This window comes from Vipera ursinii, assembly GCF_947247035.1.
Source record: "Vipera ursinii genome assembly, chromosome: 2".
NCBI classification, from domain to species: Eukaryota; Metazoa; Chordata; class Lepidosauria; order Squamata; family Viperidae; genus Vipera; species Vipera ursinii.
This window is the reverse complement of record NC_139513.1, coordinates 114,601,305-114,623,123: the sequence shown is the minus strand read 5'-3', so window position 1 is coordinate 114,623,123 and position 21,819 is coordinate 114,601,305. Positions and strand designations below refer to the sequence as shown.

At 44.4% G+C, this 21,819-nt stretch overlaps 1 protein-coding gene across 2 annotated transcripts in view; it reads right to left on the bottom strand.

Moving 5' to 3' along the window:
* The window catches only part of B3GNTL1 (UDP-GlcNAc:betaGal beta-1,3-N-acetylglucosaminyltransferase like 1), a 169,165-nt gene that overhangs the window by 49,743 nt on the left and 97,603 nt on the right, over positions 1–21,819 (bottom strand). For both annotated transcript variants that reach the window (XR_014491416.1, XM_083354415.1), the window contains exons 7-8: positions 19,911–20,006; positions 2,732–2,856 (exon numbers count right to left, since the gene is read on the bottom strand). Coding sequence is in view for 1 of the 2 variants with exons in the window: in XM_083354415.1 (XP_083210541.1) it covers positions 2,732–2,856; positions 19,911–20,006 (221 nt within the window). In the remaining variant the exon portion in view is untranslated. The remainder of the gene's footprint in view (positions 1–2,731; positions 2,857–19,910; positions 20,007–21,819) is intronic.

Here is a 21,819-nt window from a genome sequence, read left to right as displayed (position 1 = left end):
ATTTCTACCCCAAACCACCCCAGTGATGCCCTCGATGTGATGGCCCGTTGCCTGGAGGCAGTTCGGGTCTGGATGGGGAGGAACAGGCTTCGACTCAACCCTGACAAGACTGAGTGGCTGTGTGTGCCGGCGTCTCGGGAAATTCAGTCTATTCTATCGTTAACTATGGGGGGTGAGATATTACCCCCGTAGATAGGGTTCGCAACTTGGGTGTCCTCCTAGACTCACAGCTCTCTTTGGAAGATCATATAGGAGCTGTGACTAGGGGGGGCCTTCGCCCAGGTTCGCCTGGTGCGCCAGTTGCGGCCCTATCTGGACCGGGATGCCCTGTGTACGGTCACTCATGCACTCGTGACCTCTCGCCTGCACTACTGCAATGCTCTTTACATGGGGCTCCCCTTGAAGACCACTCGGAGGCACCACTCGCAGCCGCACGAGTGGTGGTGGGGGTTTCCCGATACTCCCATGTAACACCTCTACTCCGCGAGCTGCATTGGCTTCCGGTTGCCCTCCGGGTAAGATTCAAGGTGCTGGTTATGACCTATAAAGCCCTAAATGGCATGGGTCCGGGTTACTTACGGGAGCACCTGCTGCCGGCATCAAATTCCCTTCGTCCAGTGCGCTCCAACAGAGAGGGCCTCCTTAGGGTGCCATCGGTCAAAGAGTGTCGACTGGTGGCCCCCAGGGGGAGGACGTTCTCTGTGGGCGTGCCAGACCTTTGGAACCGTCTACCGGTTGAGCTCCGGATGGCTCCCGACCTTCGCTCCTTCCGACGTGACCTAAAAACATATCTATTTGAACAAGCCGGCCTGGTCTGATGGGTTTGGGGTATTTTAATATTATTGTATTAACTTATTGATTTGGGCTGTAGTATTTAATATTTTTAACTTTTGTATAGTGTATTTTTATTGTATTGCCCTGTATACCGCCCTGAGTCCTTCGGGAGAAGGGCGGTATAGAAATTAAATTAAATAAATAAATAAATAAAATATGACGTACTGAACAATATGATGCCATTTAAGTTGTAATAGGAAGCCATATTTTTGCTTTCCTCTCTATGTATCTTTCTTGTGGTGATCAAACTATTTCTAGTAAATACTTTCATTGTTTGTTACATTTTACAAAGTTATCTCAGTAAATAACATATGGATACAAAGAACCACCAAAAAATATCACTGATACTGGACAACAGGTGTTGGGCCAAAATTCATATTTCTAATGTGCAAAATTACATATCAAATGTGTGGCTCATCACCTTTGAAACTAAACAGCTTATATACACTTTTACAGATGTTTACTATGCAATAGATGCAATAGTTTCTGTGTACAGAAGCATCTATGTACAATGGCTCACGTTTAATGAGTCTATACTTAACACAGGCTAAAAATGTAGGTGAGTGAAGGGAAAACCTTTTTCTTCAAACTCTCAGCAAATGACAGAAGCATTTAAAATATGTCTCCATTTTGGCTAAAATTTGGAACTTTAGTTTTGGAATCTCCATAAACTCTACAAGGATTCAGTAGGAATCTCCCAGGACTGCTTGTCTTTCCTTGTCAACTGATAAATACCGTTTCATGGAGATTACGTGAGGTCAACAATTCAAGGCTAACTCACTGCTTGATTCCTCCTCTCTGCCTGCTGGGTGGTTCCAATACTTATAAAATAGACAACTAAAATGATTAAAGCCAGAAAGTAATCAGTTGAAACATGTTCATAGGACCGAATCATAGCTGCATTCATATAAGATATGAAGTTATAAGATAATGTGTTGTAAAAATTCATCTAACATAGACCTAAAAATAATTTTTTATTGAAAAGTTTTATAAAAAGTTACAATATTATCCCCTTCCCAAACCCCCCCTAACCCCCCCTCCCCCACTTCCCAAAGCTGATTACAGGGTTACAAATATATAATAATCATAATCTAACTAACATTAATCAACTATATAAAAAACCAAATACATAATACACTTTAACCCGCCTTTAACATAATTGCCAACACTCTAAAATACCCAACTTCTAGAAAAAATTTAAATTATAACAATAACAATCTAAAATTTACTCATAAGCTAAATGGAACTTTTTAGTCCCATATTTTTTCTGAATATAATCTATCCATCTTCTCCAAACCGAAATGTATCTCTCTTGTGAATGATCTTTCAAGTAAGCAGAAATCTTAGCCATTTCTGCTAAGTTTGACACTTTAAGCGTCCATTCCTCTACAGTAGGCAGACAATCCTTCTTCCAATATTGCCCTACCAGTAACCTCGCAGCTGTTATCAAATTCAGCATCAAATTAATTTCTTTAGTGTCACAGTCTGTAATAACACCCAATAAAAATAATTGTGGAGTAAACTTTATCTTTCTCTTAAAAATCTTTTGAATGTTCCACCAAATTTTAGTCCAAAAAGCTTTTATATTTCTACAAGTCCACCAAATATGAAAATAGGTAGCATCCAAACTACCACATCTCCAACATTTGGGCTGTAAATTAGAATACATACAAGACAGCTTTTTAGGATCCAAATGCCATCTATAAAAATAATTCTAAAACAAATAATTCTAAAAATAATTTGACGTAACAGGTGTTGAGTGTCAGGCAACTTACAAGTTTAAAAAATTATTGTAACTTTACAAGCAAATAATCCAAAGAAATGCCTCTACTGTTAGGAGATAAACCTATAAACCCTACTTAATACTCTAAGGCATTTGATACAAATCATGACTTACTCTAAAACTGCAGTAGTGGCTGCCTGTGCATGGTAACGATAGAGGAGGAGACACTGGTCAACTCGAAACACTTCACCACCTTTTCGAAGATGTTCATAAAAGAAGAGCAGATCCTCTGGGGTTCCCTGCAATAGACCATACTTTGTTCAAATCAAAAGAAGTTGATACAATAAACTATTATCTTCAAACACTTATAGCAATGTAAGTCTAATATAACATATTAGAACCTATGAATATATTTATGTACTGGATCTTCAGAAATATTTTCTATAGCTAACCTGTAGTAAAGGCGATGAGAAAAATTCAAACTACTGGAAATATTTGGAAAAACATTTGATTTCCGTTTGATTTTTAACAAAAAAGCATTTTCATTTTGAAGCAGACAATTCGTTTAATTAATTGTTTTCTAATCATTATGTTATTTCAACAACTGCCTTTTTTGGTTTCCAATCACATGAAGATTCAATGCTAAAAATGACTATTGTAGTTAAAAAAAACACAACCTACTTCATTAGCTTATATTTGAAAAGGCATGTCATTTGTTAAACCCTCAATAGTTCTTTGTACATCTTATATAATTAAGGGCAGAAATACATTTTTTGTACAAAGGAAGCAAATTATATAACCCAATGTCTATAAACTTCATTTAAAGATATTGGTTATACGGAAATATGGAAATTGCAGTCTTGTGTTCCAAACAAGATGATTCATATAGCAGAAGATTAATTGTAACTGAATCTAGAAAGATGAACTCCACCAAAATTTAGTTTGGGGATAGGGAAATCAGCTAAGTTCATTTCATCTTTCTATTACCACTCTAACTGTGAGCATAAGACAAGAAAGAGCTGAATCAGATCCAACCTTATCTCATGTTAGCCACAATATGGAAGAATGTGCCAGGTATGCAAAAAGAATTTGGTGTTATTTGTATGCTGAGCAGGGAATTTGAAATGAAGGAAGAAGAGTAGATTAGGAAAATTAAGAAAATTACTACATCAATGTTTTTAATCAGATTATTTGTCTCTTGAGAAGCCTATATGTGGGCCAAGAAGCAACAGTGAGAACTGGACATGGAACCACTGATTGGTTCAAAATTGGGAAAGGAGTCCGGCAAGGCTGTATACTGTCGCCCTGCCTATTTAACTTATATGCAGAGCACATCATGAGAAAGGCAGGGCTAGATGAATCAAAAGTTGGAATTAAGATTGCCGGAAGAAATATCAACAACCTAAGATATGCAGATGATACCACTCTAATGGCAGAAAGTGAAGAAGAACTAAAGAGCCTCTTGTTGCGGGTGAAGAAGGAGAGTGCAAAAGTTGGGTTGAAACTTAACATTAAGAAAAGCAAGATCATGGCATCCGGCCCTCTCAATTCCTGGCAAATAGATGGGGAAGAAATGGAGGTAGTGACAGATTTTATTTTCCTGGGCTCCAAGATCACTGCAGATGGGGACTGTAGCCAAGAAATTAAAAGACGCTTGCTCCTCGGAAGGAAAGCCATGGCAAATCTAGACAGCACACTAAAAAGCAGAGACATCACCCTGTCAACAATAGTGCGTATAGTCAAGGCTATGGTCTTCCCAGTTGCAATGTATGGCAGTGAAAGTTGGACCATAAAAAAGGCTGAGCACCAAAGAATTGAGGCCTTTGAACTATGGTGCTGGAGAAGACTCCTGTGAGTCCCTTGGACTGCAAGGCGATCAAACCGGTCAGTCCTAGAGGAGATCAACCCTGACTGCTCTTTAGAAGGACAGATCCTGAAGCTAAAACTCAAATACTTTGGCCACCTAATGAGAAGGAAGGACTCACTGGAGAAGAGCCTAATGCTGGGAAAGATTGAGGGCAAGAGAAGAAGGGAACGACAGAGAATGAGGTGACTGGATGGAGTCACTGAAGCAGTAGGCGTGAGCTTAAATGGACTTCAGAAGATGGTAGAGGACAGGAAGGCCTGGAGGAACATTGTCCATAGGGTCGCGATGGGTCAGACACGACTTCACAGGTAACAACAAATAGTCATGTGATAATGTAAAACAATCATATGATCCTCAAAACGTTCTCAAGATATTGTTCATTTTTAAACCTACTCTATTACCAAGCTGTCATGAGACAATGCTATGTAAACAAATTTGGCTTATAGAAAAGACATTAAGATTAGTGGTATCACAATGAAAATAAATCATAAAACCAACATATATGTTAGGTAGCTAAAAATAGTGGGCAGAATATGCTATTTATTTAGAATTTAGAATAGAACAGAGCTGGAAGGGACCTTGGAGGTCTTCTAGTCTAGCCCCCTGCTCAAGCAGGAGAACCTATACTGTCTCAGACAGGTGAATGTCTGGTGTCTCTTCTTTAAAATCTCTAGGTAAGGTAAATCTTCCCGTGGTAAGCTGTTCCACTGATTGATTGTCCTCATTATCAGGAAGTTCCTCCTTATTTCCAGGTTGCTTCTCTCTTTGATCAGTTTCCAACCATTGTTTCTCATCCTTCCCTCTGATGCTTTGGTGAACAACCTGGCCCCCTCTGCGTTGTGGCAGTCCCTCAGATACTGGAACACTGCTATCATGTCTCCCCTATTTTTTCTTTCCTTTAGACTTGCCAAACCCAAGTCCTGTAGCTGTTCATTGTATATGTTTTAGTCTCCAGGCCTTTGATCACCTTAGTTGCTCTTCTCTGATTTTTTAACAAACTCTCAACATCTTTTTTGTGATATGGTGACCAAAATTGGCTGCAGTATTCTGGGTGTGGTCTTACTAGGGTTTTATAAAGTGGTAATAATACTTCATGTGATCTTGATTCTATGCCTCTGTTTATGCAACCCAGGATTATATTAGCTTTTTTGGTTGCTGCTGCACACTGCTAGATCATAGTCAATGATCATCCACTAGGACTCCAAGGTCCCTCTTACATTTACTGTTTTTAAGCCAGGTCTCGCCCAATCTGTATTTGTACCTTTGGTTTTTCCTGCCTAAACTTAAGACTTTGCTTTGTAATAATGCCGCTTGGGTGTGTGTGTGTGGAAGCCCTAACAAGCAGGCATATACATAGAATGAAGGCTACTGCTAAGCTTGTAAACCGCCCTGAGTCTTCGGAGAAGGGCGGGATATAAATGGAATTAAAATAAATAAAATAAATAAAAAATTTTGTTGGATAGGGCCCATTGTTCAAGTTTGTCAAGATCTTTTTGGATCCTGAGTTTGTCTTCTGGGGTGTTGGCTATTCCTGGCAGTTTGGGGTCATCTGAAATTTGAGGAGTTCCCCTTCAATTCCCTCCTCTAAGTCATTAATGAAGATATTGAAGAGTACTTGGCCTAAGACAGAACCTTGTGGTACCCTACTGCTTACTTCTCTCCATGTAGATGTAGTGCCATTGAGGACTACTCTATGAGTACAGTTTTCCAGCCAGCTACAGATCCATCTAGTGGTGATGCTGTCTATTCCACCTTTTCCTAACTTACCAAGGAGTAGATTGTGGTTTACCTTGTCAAATGCCTTACTAAAATCTAAGTATACTACGTCCACTGTGTTTCACTGGTCTACCAGAATGAGATAAGTTTCATTTGGCATGATCTGTTTTTAACAAACCCATGTTGGTTACTAGTTATGACTTTGTTTGCTTCTAGTTGTTCGCATTTGTTTTTTGATTATCTTTTCTAGGATCTTCCCAGGTATTGATATTAAGCTGACTGGTCTGTAATTTCCTGGGTCTGTTTTTTCCCTTTCTTGAAGATGGGGACATCAGCCCTTTTCCAATCCTCAGGTACTTCCCCAGTGCTCCAGGATTTATGATTCTGAGATAATATCAGTCAGCTCTTTCAGAACTCTGGGACGTAATCTGTCAGGTCCCGGTGATTTATATTCATCAAAGTTGGATAGGTGTTTTCTTACCATTTTCTTGCTTATTTTAATTTTTGTTTCTAGTATGTCTTTTGCAGTGGGTTTTTTGGTATGTTGGGCTATAGTTTCTTTTTGTGTGAAGACTGATGCAAAATATGAGTTAAGCAGCTCTGCTTTCTCCCTGTTGCATGTAATTTCCTTGCCATCTTTTATCTGTCAAGACTCGTCCTGCAACAAGCAGGGTAGATGCCGAACACAGGAACGAGAGACTTCTGCTGCAGTCTAGAAGCACTTTATTCTTCAGAGCAACAACCGCAATGAGAAACAAAGCCAGCGTTGGCTGCTATCTGCACCCAACGCTGCTATATACACATCCAAAAACCCCACCCAAACTCCACCCAAACAAGCCTCCGCCCTCCCATTCCCTATAACTTCTCCACCCCTCCCCTACAAGGCCTTTCGCCCGACGCTCAGGCAGGTAAGGCCCCCCCAACGTGTCACCATCACCGTGCCCTTTTTCCTCACCCACCCCCTGCTGCACCCACCCCCGAAGCCCCCTGTCACCCAGCCACCCGGACACCATAGGGGGGAGGGACCCATCCCCTATCAGCGTTGCCAGACAGTCCCGCGCAGCCATGGTGTCGGAGTCCCCCCAGGCCGCAGAGTCATTGCGCCGGCTCAGGCCTCCACTGGGCAGGCTGCAGGCCGGGGTCCGTTGCTCACGAGCCGGGGAACCGCGCGTCGACGCGTCGCCAGGCGAGGGCTGCAGCTGCGGCGCATCCGGAAGCGCCAGAAGAGAAGGCTCGGGACTCGGAGCCTTCCACGCCGGGGAGCCCCTGGATGCCGCGCCGCCGGGCGCAGGAAGCAGCCGCGGCGCGTCCGGAAGCGGCGAGAGGAGCGTCGCGGGCCTGTGGACTCTCTGGGCCATGCTGGAACCAGGTGGGGTCGGAAACAGCCGCGGCGCGTCCGGAGGCGGCGAGAGGAGCGTCGCGGGCCTCTGGACTCTCCGGGCCGTGTCGGTACCAGGTGAGATCGGTGGGAGGGAAGCCGGGTGTGCCGGGGGGGTGGAGGGGCCCCCCCTCGTGTGTCGGGCTGCCGAGGCCCGACATGCTGCCCCCTCTACCAGGGGCCCACCTGGAATGCAAGGAGAGAAAGGTGAGCAATCCGTAACATGGTCAACTGTCCCCCCCGGGATCTCCCCCGGCTTCCCCGGGTGTTTCCGGTGGAAGGCACGGAGAAGGCGTGGTGCACACACATCCTCATCCCGTACCCAGGTGGCCTCCTCCATGGGGTACCCCTTCCAGAGCACCAAGTATTGCACCCGCCCTCTTCGTTTCCGGGAGTCCAGGATCTCCTGTACCTCATAGTGACTGCCCTGTACAGGTCCCGGGCCACCCTCCCCTGCCGCTGCAGAGGCGGTCGTAGCAGGCTTCAGCAGGCTGCTGTGGAACACGGGGTGTATCTTTCCAAGTAGGGGAGGCAGCCGGAGTCTGACGGTGACGGGATTGACTACCTGTATAACTCGGAAGGGTCCGAGGTATTTGGGTCCTAGCTTTCTACATGGCACCTGCAGCCGCAGGTATTTTGTAGAGAGGTAGACGAGATCACCTATTTTGGGAGGTGCAAACGGCCGTCTTTTCCTGTCCGCCTGTTCTTTGTATGACTCTGCTGCTTGCTCTAACGCCTTCTTAGCTACCCCCCACACCTCCTCCAACCGGTGCATCCACGCCCCAGGTGTGCAGGATGCCGGGGCCCCCTGATCGCACCCTGCGATAGGAACGAACTCGTAACCAGATACCACTTTAAAGGGGAAGAATCCAGTGCTGCTATGCACTGCGTTGTTGTAGGCAACTTCCGCGAAGGACAACAAGTCCACCCATTCGGACTGTTGGTATGACACATAACAGCGCAGGTATCGCTCCACCGCCGCGTTCGCACGTTCCGCGGCTCCATTCGTGCTTGGGTGGTACGCCGAGCTCAGACCTTGTGTTGCTCCAATATAACGCACGAACTCCCTCCAGAACCGGGCCGTGAACTGTACCCCACGGTCGGAGATGATACGTCGTGGCACCCCGTGGAGACGATAGATATGTTGAACAAACAGCCAGGCCAACCGACGGGCCGAGGGCAATCCCTTACAGGGGATGAAATGGGCTTGTTTCGAGAACAGGTCTACTACTGTCCACAACGCGTTATATCCCCTGCTTTCCGGTAGCTCAACCACAAAGTCCATTGCAATGTCCTGCCAAGGTCGTACGGGGTCAGCCACCTGTTGCAGGAGGCCTGCCGGTTTCTTGGTAGAGGGCTTAGTGGTTGCGCAAATGCGGCACTTCTGCACATAGCTTTCAATGTCCCGTCTCATGGTTGGCCACCAGAACTGGCGGCGAGCCAGATGCAGGGTTTTCACGAACCCGTAATGACCTGCCTGCCTAGCGTCATGGCATTGGTAAAGTGCCTGCTCTCGTGCCGCTGCAGGCACATACAACCTGGCCCCGTGCCAAGCTAAACCATCTCGCAACGAGAGGGTGTCGGGGTGCGCCCGCATCCAGTCGTCAGTCGCCAACGCCCCCTTACATGTCCGCAGGAAATCGTCTGTCACGGTGTTGGCTCTGTGCTCCGTCTCCTCCACCGGGCGGGGCGGCGGTACCAGTGCCTGCACTACCTCCTCCTTCCGGCAATCGTACTGCGGTAGCCGAGACAAGGCGTCCGCCAGGAAATTCTTACCCCCAGGCACATACTTGAGGCGAAACCGGAAGCGTTGGAAGTACTGGGCCCACCGTACGTGTTTCGGGGACAGTCGGCGGGGTGTTTGCAGGGCTTCCAGGTTTTTATGGTCCGTCCAAACCTCGAACTCCTGGCTAGCCCCCTCCAGAAGGTGTCTCCAAGTCCCCAGGGCCCAGCGGACCGCAAAGGCCTCTTTCTCCCAGATAGCCCAAGCCCTCTCCGCGGTCGTTAACTTCTTGGAGGCGTACGCGCAGGGCCGCAAACCTCCCTTTGCATGCCGTTGCAGAAGAACAGCTCCAACAGCCACGTCGCTTGCATCAGCCTGTACTACATAGGGCAGGTCAGGGTTCGGGTGTTGCAGAACGGGCTCCCTGGCAAACTGCGCCTTGAGCGCCTCAAAAGCCCGCTGGCATGTAGTAGTCCACACAAGCTTCTGCCCTGGCCGCGGCGACGTTGCCATTTGTTTAGTCCGCAGTAGGTCCGTGAGCGGCAGGGCGATGGAAGCGAAATGTGGAATAAATTGCCGATAAAAGTTAGCGAAGCCAAGAAAACTCTGCAACTGTTTCCGGGTCCGTGGGGCTTGCCACTGTTGGATAGCCTCCACTTTCCCCGGGTCCATCTCCACCCCGCTAGAGGACACCCGATAACCCAAGTAGTCCAGCCGGGGCTTGTGAAACTCACATTTAGAAAGCTTCACATATAACCGGGCGTTCCTCAACTTGGTCAGCACACTCCGCACTAAAGCGACATGCTCCTCTAGCGTAGACGTATATATAAGGATGTCATCAAGATAGACAAGGACCCCCCGGTACAAATGGTCGTGCAGGACTTGGTTGATCAACTGCATAAATACCGCGGGGGCTCCCTGCAGGCCAAACGGCATTACCCTAAACTGGAAGCTCCCCAACGGGCAGTTGAAAGCCGTCTTCCATTCATCACCGGCTTTTATCCGGACACGGTAGTACGCCTCCCTTAGGTCTAACTTGGTGAACACCCGGCCCGTAGCCAAATGAGCTAAAAGGTCCTTCACCAAAGGGAGGGGGTACAAGTGCTCCACACATACCGCGTTGACTCCCCGATAATCAACACACAGTCTTAGGGTCCCGTCTTTCTTCTCTCTGAACAAGACAGGGGCCGCCATCCTGGACCGAGCGGGCTGGATGAACCCCCTCCGCAGGTTCTTGTCTATGTATTGACGGAGCTCCTGCATCTCCCGGGGTGCCATTGCGTACATGCGGGGTTTCGGCAATTTCGCCCCTGGCTCCAGTTCAATAGCGCAGTCCGTGGGGCGGTGGGGTGGCAAGGCGTCACACTCCTTCTCATCAAAGACATCTGCGAGATCGCTGTACTCCCGTGGTACCTGTGTCTCAAGCCCGGTGCCCACCCCTGCGGCCCCCTCTGGCCCACCGATCCCCTCCGGACCCAGGAAGGAATGCTTTTCAGGAGGCTGGGGCCCTGTCCCGAGGCGGAGGTGTCGGCATCCCCCCTCCCACCAAACTGTGGGGCCCCACCTGTCCAACCACGTAAGCCCCAGGATGACTGCCTCCGTCATAGACGGCACCACAACAAACCGGAGAGTCTCCCAGTGTGTACCCAATTCCATTCTCACCGGTGCCGTTACATGCGTAATGGGTGCTCCACCCAAAAGAGACCCGTCTACCTGCTGAAACCGGATAGGTTTGGGGAGCCGCTGAAGGGGAATACCGGCCTCCCTTGCCATCATCAGGCTAATAAGGCAGCGTGTGCTGCCTGTATCAATCAGAGCCTTACACTCCCTCCTCTCACCCGTTCGTGGGCTTATCAACACCACGGGCAGCACAAAAGGACACACCGGAGCGCTTACCATCGGGTCCTCCTCGTACTCGTGATCCTCAGAGCCATCGGACGTGTCCGTTCGTCCATCCGCCGGGCCCACTGGACGTATCGGTGTCGATGTTCGGGGTGTCTTGTCGGCCACCTGGTACGCTGTTCTGGAGCGGTCTGCAGCTCTTCTGGGGGTCGAGACCCGCGCCTCCGGAGGGTTGGGCCCCGGTCGCGGCGGAGGTAACGGGCAATCCACCGCCCGATGCCCCGGTTGGTCGCAGCGGAAGCAGCGGATTGTTGGACGGGGCGCCGGTGGGGCCCCGGGTTGTATCGCCACCGCCGCGGGCTTCCGGTTCTCTGTCTTCGGCCCCTCCGGGGTCCTCCAGGCTCCAGGGGCCACTACTGGTCTGCCCCGGGTATCCTGCAACCCGATGTCTAGCTCCACCGCCACCCGGAACCAGTCCTGGAGCCGTGCAGGAACCCCCCGCACCACACATGCCCGCCGGAGAGCTCCATCAAGACCGGCCCGGAAATGGTGCACCAGCAAGCGCTCGGGCCACGAGCGTAGCCTGCCCGCAACCCTGCGGAACTCAAGCACGTACTCCTCTGCCGGCCGTCCTCGCTGCCTGATGGCTAACACTTCGGCTTCCGCGCGATGTAAGCGGGATACATCCTCGAAGCGGACGCGTAGGGCTTCCAAAAACAGCCCCACGTCCCCGAGCTCGCGGGCGTGGTCACTGTAGAGGTCCGCTGCCCAGGTTGCAGCCTCGCCCTGAAGGCACGCGGTGACCGCCACCACCATCGCCCACTGTGATGGATAGGTATGGGCGTACCCGTCCAGATGGTTAATCACCTGCCCTAGGAACATGGCCAGGCGGTCGGGATGCCCATCATAGGTTGTAGTGAGCGGTGGGGGTCCCCACACCACACCCGGTCCCCAATGCCCAACAGGTGGACGGGTCTGAGCCTGGGACACCCCCACCGACCTGGGTGCGGGACGTCCAGGGCCCCGGTCAGGCGTCGGCCAAGCCTCACGCCCCCCTTGTGCTCATGTGGATGGGGCCCGAACGCCTCCCTCCCCAGGCACCTTGAACTTTGGGCTAGCCAGTCGAAAACGGGACGTTGCTGACTGGCTGGGTGCCCCCCCAAGGGACCACTGTCCCGTGTCTTCTTCAGGGGCCATGGCTCCCCAGGAACCGCCGTCACGTGCCCCGACTTCTCCGAACCTTTCGCGCAGCACATCCATAGTTTGGCTCCCGGGTGCGGTTGAATAGCTGTAGTCCTCGCCGTCATCATCGGTAAGCCGACGCTCCCTCCAACCCAGTGGAGCCCCACCGGGTCGGGCCGTTCGTCCCTGCTCGAGCCCCGTGCGCCCCAGGATGGAGCTCAGCCACCACTCTCCCCCCTGGGTTTGGCTACTAACGCCCTGGGACTCCACCGCAGGGCCTGTTGGTTGCACGTCCCGCACTTTGGGCCTCACAACAGGTTGGACGTCCTCCACGTCCCTCTCCACAGGGGTTGTCACCTCCGCCCCAGCCACACCAGCCTCCTCCGAAGCAGTCTCCAACGCGGCCCCTTGCACACCCTCCGCCATGGCACACAAACGGAACACAGCTGAAAGGCAGTAGGGCCGCAATGCTAGTGCAAACGCTGGCTTTCTGTCAAGACTCGTCCTGCAACAAGCAGGGTAGATGCCGAACACAGGAACGAGAGACTTCTGCTGCAGTCTAGAAGCACTTTATTCTTCAGAGCAACAACCGCAACGAGAAACAAAGCCAGCGTTGGCTGCTATCTGCACCCAACGCTGCTATATACACATCCAAAAACCCCACCCAAACTCCACCCAAACAAGCCTCCGCCCTCCCATTCCCTATAACTTCTCCACCCCTCCCCTACAAGGCCTTTCGCCCGACGCTCAGGCAGGTAAGGCCCCCCCAACGTGTCACCATCACCGTGCCCTTTTTCCTCACCCACCCCCTGCTGCACCCACCCCCGAAGCCCCCTGTCACCCAGCCACCCGGACACCATAGGGGGGAGGGACCCATCCCCTATCAGCGTTGCCAGACAGTCCCGCGCAGCCATGGTGTCGGAGTCCCCCCAGGCCGCAGAGTCATTGCGCCGGCTCAGGCCTCCACTGGGCAGGCTGCAGGCCGGGGTCCGTTGCTCACGAGCCGGGGAACCGCGCGTCGACGCGTCGCCAGGCGAGGGCTGCAGCTGCGGCGCATCCGGAAGCGCCAGAAGAGAAGGCTCGGGACTCGGAGCCTTCCACGCCGGGGAGCCCCTGGATGCCGCGCCGCCGGGCGCAGGAAGCAGCCGCGGCGCGTCCGGAAGCGGCGAGAGGAGCGTCGCGGGCCTGTGGACTCTCTGGGCCATGCTGGAACCAGGTGGGGTCGGAAACAGCCGCGGCGCGTCCGGAGGCGGCGAGAGGAGCGTCGCGGGCCTCTGGACTCTCCGGGCCGTGTCGGTACCAGGTGAGATCGGTGGGAGGGAAGCCGGGTGTGCCGGGGGGGTGGAGGGGCCCCCCCTCGTGTGTCGGGCTGCCGAGGCCCGACATTATCTTTAGTGGGCCTACAGTTTCCTTGACTTTTTTCTTGTTAATATGTTGGAAGAAACTTTTTTATTGTTCTTGATTTCTGTTGCAAGTCTTTGTTCGTTCTGAGCCTTTGCTTTCCTGACTTCATCTTTGTATGTTCTGGCTGTCTGCTGATAATCGGCCTTAGTTAGGTGCCCCTCTTTCCATTTTTTGTATTTGTCCTTTTTGTCTTTCAGTTTGTTTGTGCAGCCATGCTAGTTTCTTCTTGGATTTCTTGTTTTTCTTTCTCAATGGTATTGTGCTGGTCTGGGCTTTTGTGATTGCATTTTTCAGGGTTTCCCATGATTCTTGGGTTGTTTTCCCCTTTAGGATTTTCATCTATGGGATCTTTCCTAGGTTCTCTCTGAGTTTGTTAAAGTCAGCTCTTTTGAAGTTTAAGACATTGGTTTGATTGTTTTCTATTGCTAGTGTTTGCATTATATTAAATTCCAGTGTGACATGGTCATTTTCAACCAAGGCAATTTTGATTCCCTCTATCACTTCTTCTCTATTTATAAGGATTAAGTCCAGTATAGCTTTACATCTAGTTTCCTCCTCCACCTTTTGGGTGACAAAGTTGTCAGCTAGGTTGGTTAGGAATCTGTTTTGATCTCCCACTCACTGCAGAGTTTGTCTCCCAGTTGATAACTGGATAGTCGAAGTCTCCCATTACGGCTGTGGTATGCTTCCTACATGCATTTGTTAACTGGCTGGCAAAGAATTCATCTATTTCTTCTGATTGGTTGGTGGCCTGTATTATACAACTATGGTAATGTCACTTTTTTTCTTTTATAGTGACCCATATACATTCTGGAAATATTTTACCTTTGATCATGTGCATTTTTGGAGATATGTAGTGTTCTCTTACATATAGTGCAACTTCCCCTCCTCTTTTTGTAGACCTGTTTCTTTTGAACAATTTGTATCCATACATCAGTCCATTCCACTCATGGGTTTCATCCCACCAGGTTTCTGTTATGCCAACTATGTCACACCCTCCCTCGTGTACTACAGTATTGCTTCTAGTTCACCCTGTTTTTCCCCAAGCTTTAAGTATTTGTATATAAGCATTTAAGATTTTATAAATGCTTATTTTATAAGCATTTATATTAGAGAGTTTCAGAAGGAGGAGATAGAAAGCACAACATTCTGTTTTGTTGAATTCTCAGTTGTACAAACTGCTTTTGCATTGTAAAGTGTTTCATAATAGTCTAAACTCTAAAGAATATTAAATTTACAAATTGCTGCTTAACTTTGTTTCTCCACTTCATTCTTCATATTTTACAGTATGTTTTATTTTTATTGCCCACAAGTAAGCAACTCTAAGATCCTTTCCAGCTAAAGAGTAAAGTTAAATGATTTTAAATGAACAGTATTGAAATAAAATTCAACAGTATAATATGTTGTATTTTCTTTGATTTTAAGTATTCTGTAATGAAGACAAAATAATTACATCAAATGACCAAATCTTCTCTTCAGTCTTTACTACATGGGACTTTAGTTTTGGATAGATAGATGTATGCTCAATACAGAAAAAAGTAAAAAAAAATGATTCAAATTATTTAAAAGAACCTCCCACCATGAAACTGACACAGTTTAACAACATAGCTTGAAATTTTTATAATTTTTGAAACTCAATTCTAACCAGTTTTTGCATTCCAAAACCTTTTGTGTAAATATTTAAAGGATCTGTAAAAGTATTATTAAACTAAACTAAACTTAAACATTCAGTTCCACCTTTACCTTAGTGTTCATATTTGCCAAGAGGCAAAGTCAGAAGCAAGGAAAATTGGAAAACTTAACATGACTTAATTTAAACTCAAAGAAACAGCTTAATTTGAATAATTAATTGTATAATTGTATAAAGCAGGCCTATTGTCCAGCTTTTTATCATTCAAGGGCCGTCTTGGCTTATTAACCTGGGAATACTTCACCACAGATGATTTGGTAATATCCCTTCTTGAAAGTCTTCATGATTCAGGTGCATGATTCTCTCTGAGACCTAATATTAAGATATTATTCTGAGTGCATGTAATAGATAAACAACTAGTAAGTTTGAAAGGACATATAAGAATTGGTTTCTATAGGAGCCTCAGATACCACAGATGCAACACTATTGATTGAAAAAGTCTGCTTATTTTTTGCCATTGGGTAGGAAGAACTGTGTAATGACTCAGCTGCAGCTTTCCATTAGCCTCTGCAATATTTTGATGCCGAAAAGAAGTGTCTAACATAGGTTTCTATCAGGTGTACTAATAAGGTTATTAAAGAATTTAGCAGAGAATAATGAATACTTGCAGTGGGAATGTGAAAAACAACATAACCCTCAGAAAAAGAAAACACCTATTTTTTCAACCTACATTCTAGTGAGATTTATTTTTCCCTTGTGCTCAACATTGTGGTTATGCTATGTCAATGGCAAAATTTAACCTGGCTTCTGTTCTTCATGTCATGCTCCAAGTTAAGTGAAGTTAACCACCTGGTTCTAATTACACAGCAGCCTGCTGCCCAACTTTTTGTGTGTGTCGATGTATGTGTGTATGTTGCCACATGCGTATTTGTAGAATTTATTACACCATATACCATTCCCAGTGCTTACATATTTCCCCATTCCAACTACTACTTTCACTAGATTCCATAATTAAGAATACTGCAATTTAAATGTACTGTAATTTATTTCGGCACCAATGTATGGAAGTGTTACTTTAAAATATGTATACATTTCCATGCCAAAATGGAAAGGGGCCCACTTCAAATAAAAAGGGTTACAAATTAGAAAAGCATGGTTACTATAATAAGGAAACAAAGAACAGTTTGGTAGTTATATCTTCAGAAACCAAAAAATGTATATTGTATTGCTACTGATATCTTAACTGTGGTAAGGATAAACACTTATTCAGAAAGAAGCATAACTCTTTAAAGCAAGTTTGACCCAAAGAACATTTACTGAGAAAATGTGCTCATTGGGAGCTATAGCAGAATACAAAGCACATTAAATTGGACTGATAGAATTAAAAATATCAGCCTAATATTGATTTTTAGAACAAGTCACAGTCCCTTTTATGCAGAATGCTCAAAAACACCATTACAATCAAGGAACACAGGTAAAGGGATATGTGTACCTGAACAGTTATCACCATAATACTCAAATATTTGCAACTTGAATTCCTTATCTGTTTTATTTCTTAATACAGGGGTCTTCAAACTTGGCCCTTTTATGACTTGTGGACTTCAGCACACTGGCTGAGGAATTCTCGGAGTTGAAGTCCACAAGTCATAAAAGGGCCAAGTTTGAAGACCCCTGACTTGACAGATTACAGGGTACTACTTTTCTGTTTGCTTACAGACACACGCACGCTAAGGAGGCCAATGAACAATATATAGTTTTCATAGAGGTTTCAAAACTCTGGTTCTTTCTAGAGTGGCCACCAAAGAAATTTCTATAAAACCTGTTACAACCATTCATTCGTGTAATGCTTAGCCTTAGACTTTTCCCAAACCATACAAATCCAGTTAAGCTTTTTCCTAGCTTTGTGGCTGAGCTCAATAGTCATGCCCTGATAGCCCTATAAATTATATTGGTCCAATCTCAAAGCAGGAAATTTGTGATAAAGTTATAATTGCTTGGTTGTTTTGAAAAACAAAGTTAAAGGATTAACAAAAATATGTGAGCAGCCACAGTACACTTGGAAAGGAGTAAAGATCAAGCAATGGATTGGATTAATTACCCCAGCATGCTTAGCAACATACTATTAAGGTATGCTGTTAAGAAGCCTTGTGTAAGAAGCATAATTTATTTCGCTTAAAAACTCCATCTTGGACTCAGCTCAAGAACTGATCTCTGTTCAGTTTTACCCATAATGTGCCAAAAATATCAGTCTGCATTTTGTCTTTATTTTTCCCCAGAGCTGCTAGACAAATCCTTGGGCAACCTTACAATATTTTAATTCAGCTACTAAAAAAAATGAATCTAATACATTTGCATTTCACCACTCCTCACAAAAAACCCTGTACTTTCATTTTAACTGCAAATATTCATTTTCTAACTTCTAATGTTTTTCCTGTAATTCCTACAGAGGTATATGCTATGTACTTTTCTCTTTTCAATTTCCTCCTCGACACTGTCAACAAATGAAACAAAATTAAGAACAAAACATATCTAAAGATTTTTCTGTTTCCATTAAACTTTCTCTTTCTGGGATGCTGATATATTTTCTGAAATACAATAAAATATACAATTAGGTTGATAAATTTCAGTAAAAGTTTAGAGTTGATACCAAAGCTCACTTTTCCTTGACGTAAAGAAAATGATGTAAGGGAAGGGCATGTTGGAAAAGCAATTATTATGAAATTTTTAGAATGACATATTATGAATTGTCAGAGGACTAGTTTTCAGCGGTCTTCACCTACTTCCAAAACATTGTTTTCATTTCCAACAGAATCTATTTCTATGTTATCTGCCTCTTTTAATCCTAACAAATTGTTTCCTTTTCTCTATGCACATTATGCATTTTTGTCTCTTTGCTACAAATTTTGCAGCTAACATTTTTTCCTATTCGTAGCTTCTTTAACTCCAGCCTCTTTTACTTAATCATTCCATTAAACATCTTTCATTCCATTAAACATTTCATACTTTTTTATTAGTAAACTCTATAAAGCTGTGTATAAGTATGCTTTTAAACTCTGTTCAGTTTTCTTTGCATCCACTTCCCATTTATTCTGTTGAAAAAAAATCTTCTAATTCTTTTACATACAGCAATATGTAAAAGAACTTTGCACTTTTTAGTCATTCTATTTTCAATTCTTTGTTTTTCTTCCATGTAAATTTTCTCCTGAGATTCATTCAGTACTATCAAATAATACATCCCTTATTTAGAACCAGAAAGCCTTGTCATTTTTTAATCATTCACTAATTTTCTAAATCTTTCATCAGAAATAATCAAAAATCATACCCTATACTTTAACTCTATAGTTCTTTGCCATGTGTATCGATAGATTTATGCTTAAAGACAATTTAAAGAACTGGATGTTTTTCTAAAGAGATATACACAGAAACAGTCACCATTCTTACTTATTCTTGAGACTGTAACTGGTCTATATACCCAGTTGCCTTGTTCCATTCCATTCATTTATGTCACCAAACAGAATAATTTCTCCCCTGTATCAATAAGTCAGAATACTGCAGATTTTCCAAAAACTCCATTTATGCTTTTTTATTTATCAGTATGCAAACATGGAAACATGCAAGTATCATCAACCTATGAAATTCTGTTTTCATACAGAGAACTCCATGACAATAATTATATACTAAGCTGGAGAGGTGCCCCTCTTACCAGCTTGAATTGTATTTTTGAGGAAATTGTATTTTTACATCTGCCTATCTATCTTTTAAATTATAACTCACCTTGTGTTCATTTGCAGAACAGCAATATGTAACAACATACACACAGAACTCTTCCATCTTACAAGTGAGTTTGTTATTGTAAAATTTCATGCATAATGTATGACATCACGTCTATACACTACTTTGCACTGCACTTAGTAAATGGTGTCTCAGAATACGTCACAGGGTTCAGTGCTAGGCAAAATATTTAAAATGCTGTGTTAATATTAGGAAAATTCTAGAGGTACTTGTTATGAAAAAGCTGATGTTCCTTATGTGTTTGCAGAATGTCACTACAGATTAGCACTAATGTCTTCACAAATAACAGAACAAATAGCATCACATTGACATTCCTTTTTGTGCTTTTTTAAATTCCATTAATTAAAGCGATGATGGTGCTCCACTGGAGAAGCTGAAGGATCAGGTTGGGGACAGATTGCCTTGGAGAAAAATCTATCTATGTGGTTGCTAAGAGGTGACATCAAATTGATGGCACATAATCACATAATGAGAATGCCATAAAAATAGATTTGTGCTGCTTAGTTCCTCTATCAATGGCACTTGGAAAACAGGCTAATTTCTTAATTAAATATAACTCAGTCAAATGTTTGAACTTCAACAGTGATTAGGATCGCCTGGTGCAAGGATCCCTTGAGACATTATTGCATAGATTTCCCAACTTAGAGCCCTCTAGATATGTGAGGAGTATAACTCACAGAATTTCTAGCCAAAAGCACTCCTGGGTGGAGATTCTTATAACTGTACTTCTAACATATCTGGAGGGCATCCAACTGGGAAAGAGTGAGATCAATCTTTCCCATAGTTAGGTTATGCTCCTCTCCTTTTCATATTACGTACCTTTCCTCCTTCATTAAATCTTCCTACAAGATAAAACCATTCCCGAGAACAGAACCATGTTGGCATAATTACTGTTGGTCCATGGGAGGTGAAAACCTAGAAACAGAATGAGAAAATAGCCTATTATTTTTCAAAGCAGCATAGTTCTTAAGAAATAAATTTGAGGAGCCAATACTTCTTCTCTGCTAAGGCTGAAAGTCAGGTAAGTATTTCTTTTGAGAGAAAAGGGTTGTTTTGTTAAGAAAACTGAGTAATATTTCAGGACAAGTAAGAAATGCTGTGAATACTATAATAAATTCTAAATGTTTCATTATAAAGCTGCAGTGAGAAAGAGTACTGTTAATTGATAGAATGGTACTGAAGAAGGCAATAAACACTTTCCCAATGAACTGTATTTCCCCTCTATCTCTCTCCTTAGAACTTATATGGGCTATATATAACACCATTTAGATCACAAAATCAACAAGTCAGGAATGAAACATATTCCCAAAATAATCATTTTTGCACACTAAAGCAAAACTGAACTCAGGAACTCAGATTACAAATCTGTGATCATGCATTTTGCAATATCTCATCTGGTTTTGTTTTCAAAAATTTATGCATTTGCGTCAAAAACATAAGGAATCCCAATATAAAACTCCCTTTTTACAACTCTGTAAACCCTTAGTTTGGGGTAGAGTTGGGGCAACTAGTTGGAGCTGAGCATTTACTGGCTGGATGCCCTTCCTGACGCCACATGGAGTCTGCAGCAAATATTTTTTCTTTGCACCCTAAGAGAGAAATGCCTGCTGCTATTTAGGATTGAACTTTTAACCTTTCAGGTGGGAGAAGAGTGTCTTCACAAGGCCACCATGCTGCTCATAAGGATCCCAATATATGGGCTGTTATTCATATGTGATATTCTATAATGGGATTAATGCATTCCCTAGACAAAGTATCGTTGACATTTTCGGACAGTAATTTAGAAGTAGCCCTTGCATCTGAGGCTTGTCAATGTTTCTTAGATTAAAATAAAGAAAATTTAGTGGCAATCTACATCTTGTTCTATGGCATGTAGTAAGTTTCCCATAAGAACTAAACTTCACAAACATGAAATAAAGTAGTTGGAAACTAAGCACACCTGTAATTTTACAGTTTATATATTATATGCCAAAATTAACAACTAATGGAAAGTGCTGTCTTAGAACAAATACTTAGAAAGTATTTGAATGACTCTGTGTAATAGCCTTAGGCAATTGGTATTTAGTTAAATTTATTTTATGTCCAAGTAACATCTATAAAATAAGAACAAAAATGGCACACATGAATAGAAATATTGGCAAATTTAATTAACCTAAATATTTACACAGAAAACTGAAGCAAACTAGTATCTAGGAAAATAAATGAATGTGACCCTTGATTTGTATATTTCTGAATGACAGTTTCAGTGAATTTATACCAACAAAGCCTTTTTTGCTTTAAACAAGCATGTCTTAAACCTACAGCTGAAATAAACCAGAATATCCGGATTATGTAAGGTAAATCTATTTTTTTCCATTAATATAAGACAAAATGTCCAACATGTCTGCAGACTAATCTTCTTGTCAAGAAGCTAAAGGAGCATAGTGCATTCTGCCTTAGGTATTATATCTAAAGCTACTTTTATGAGGTAAGCAAACACAGACATATATTAGTTGTTTCCAGCTGCTTCTTGTGGACTTAACCTATCTTATTCACAGTGTATAGGTGATCCATACAATACCACTATCCATTTATTATTCTGCCATATTTTTGCAGTGCTGATTCTTTCACTGATTCCCCTGTTCCATTACAACTTGCCTACATATTCTTAAAATGCTCTTTAAAAGTAGTATTTTTTTTTTAAAAAAAATTGAACTTAACCTGACAGCCATCATCCAAGATGCCAGAT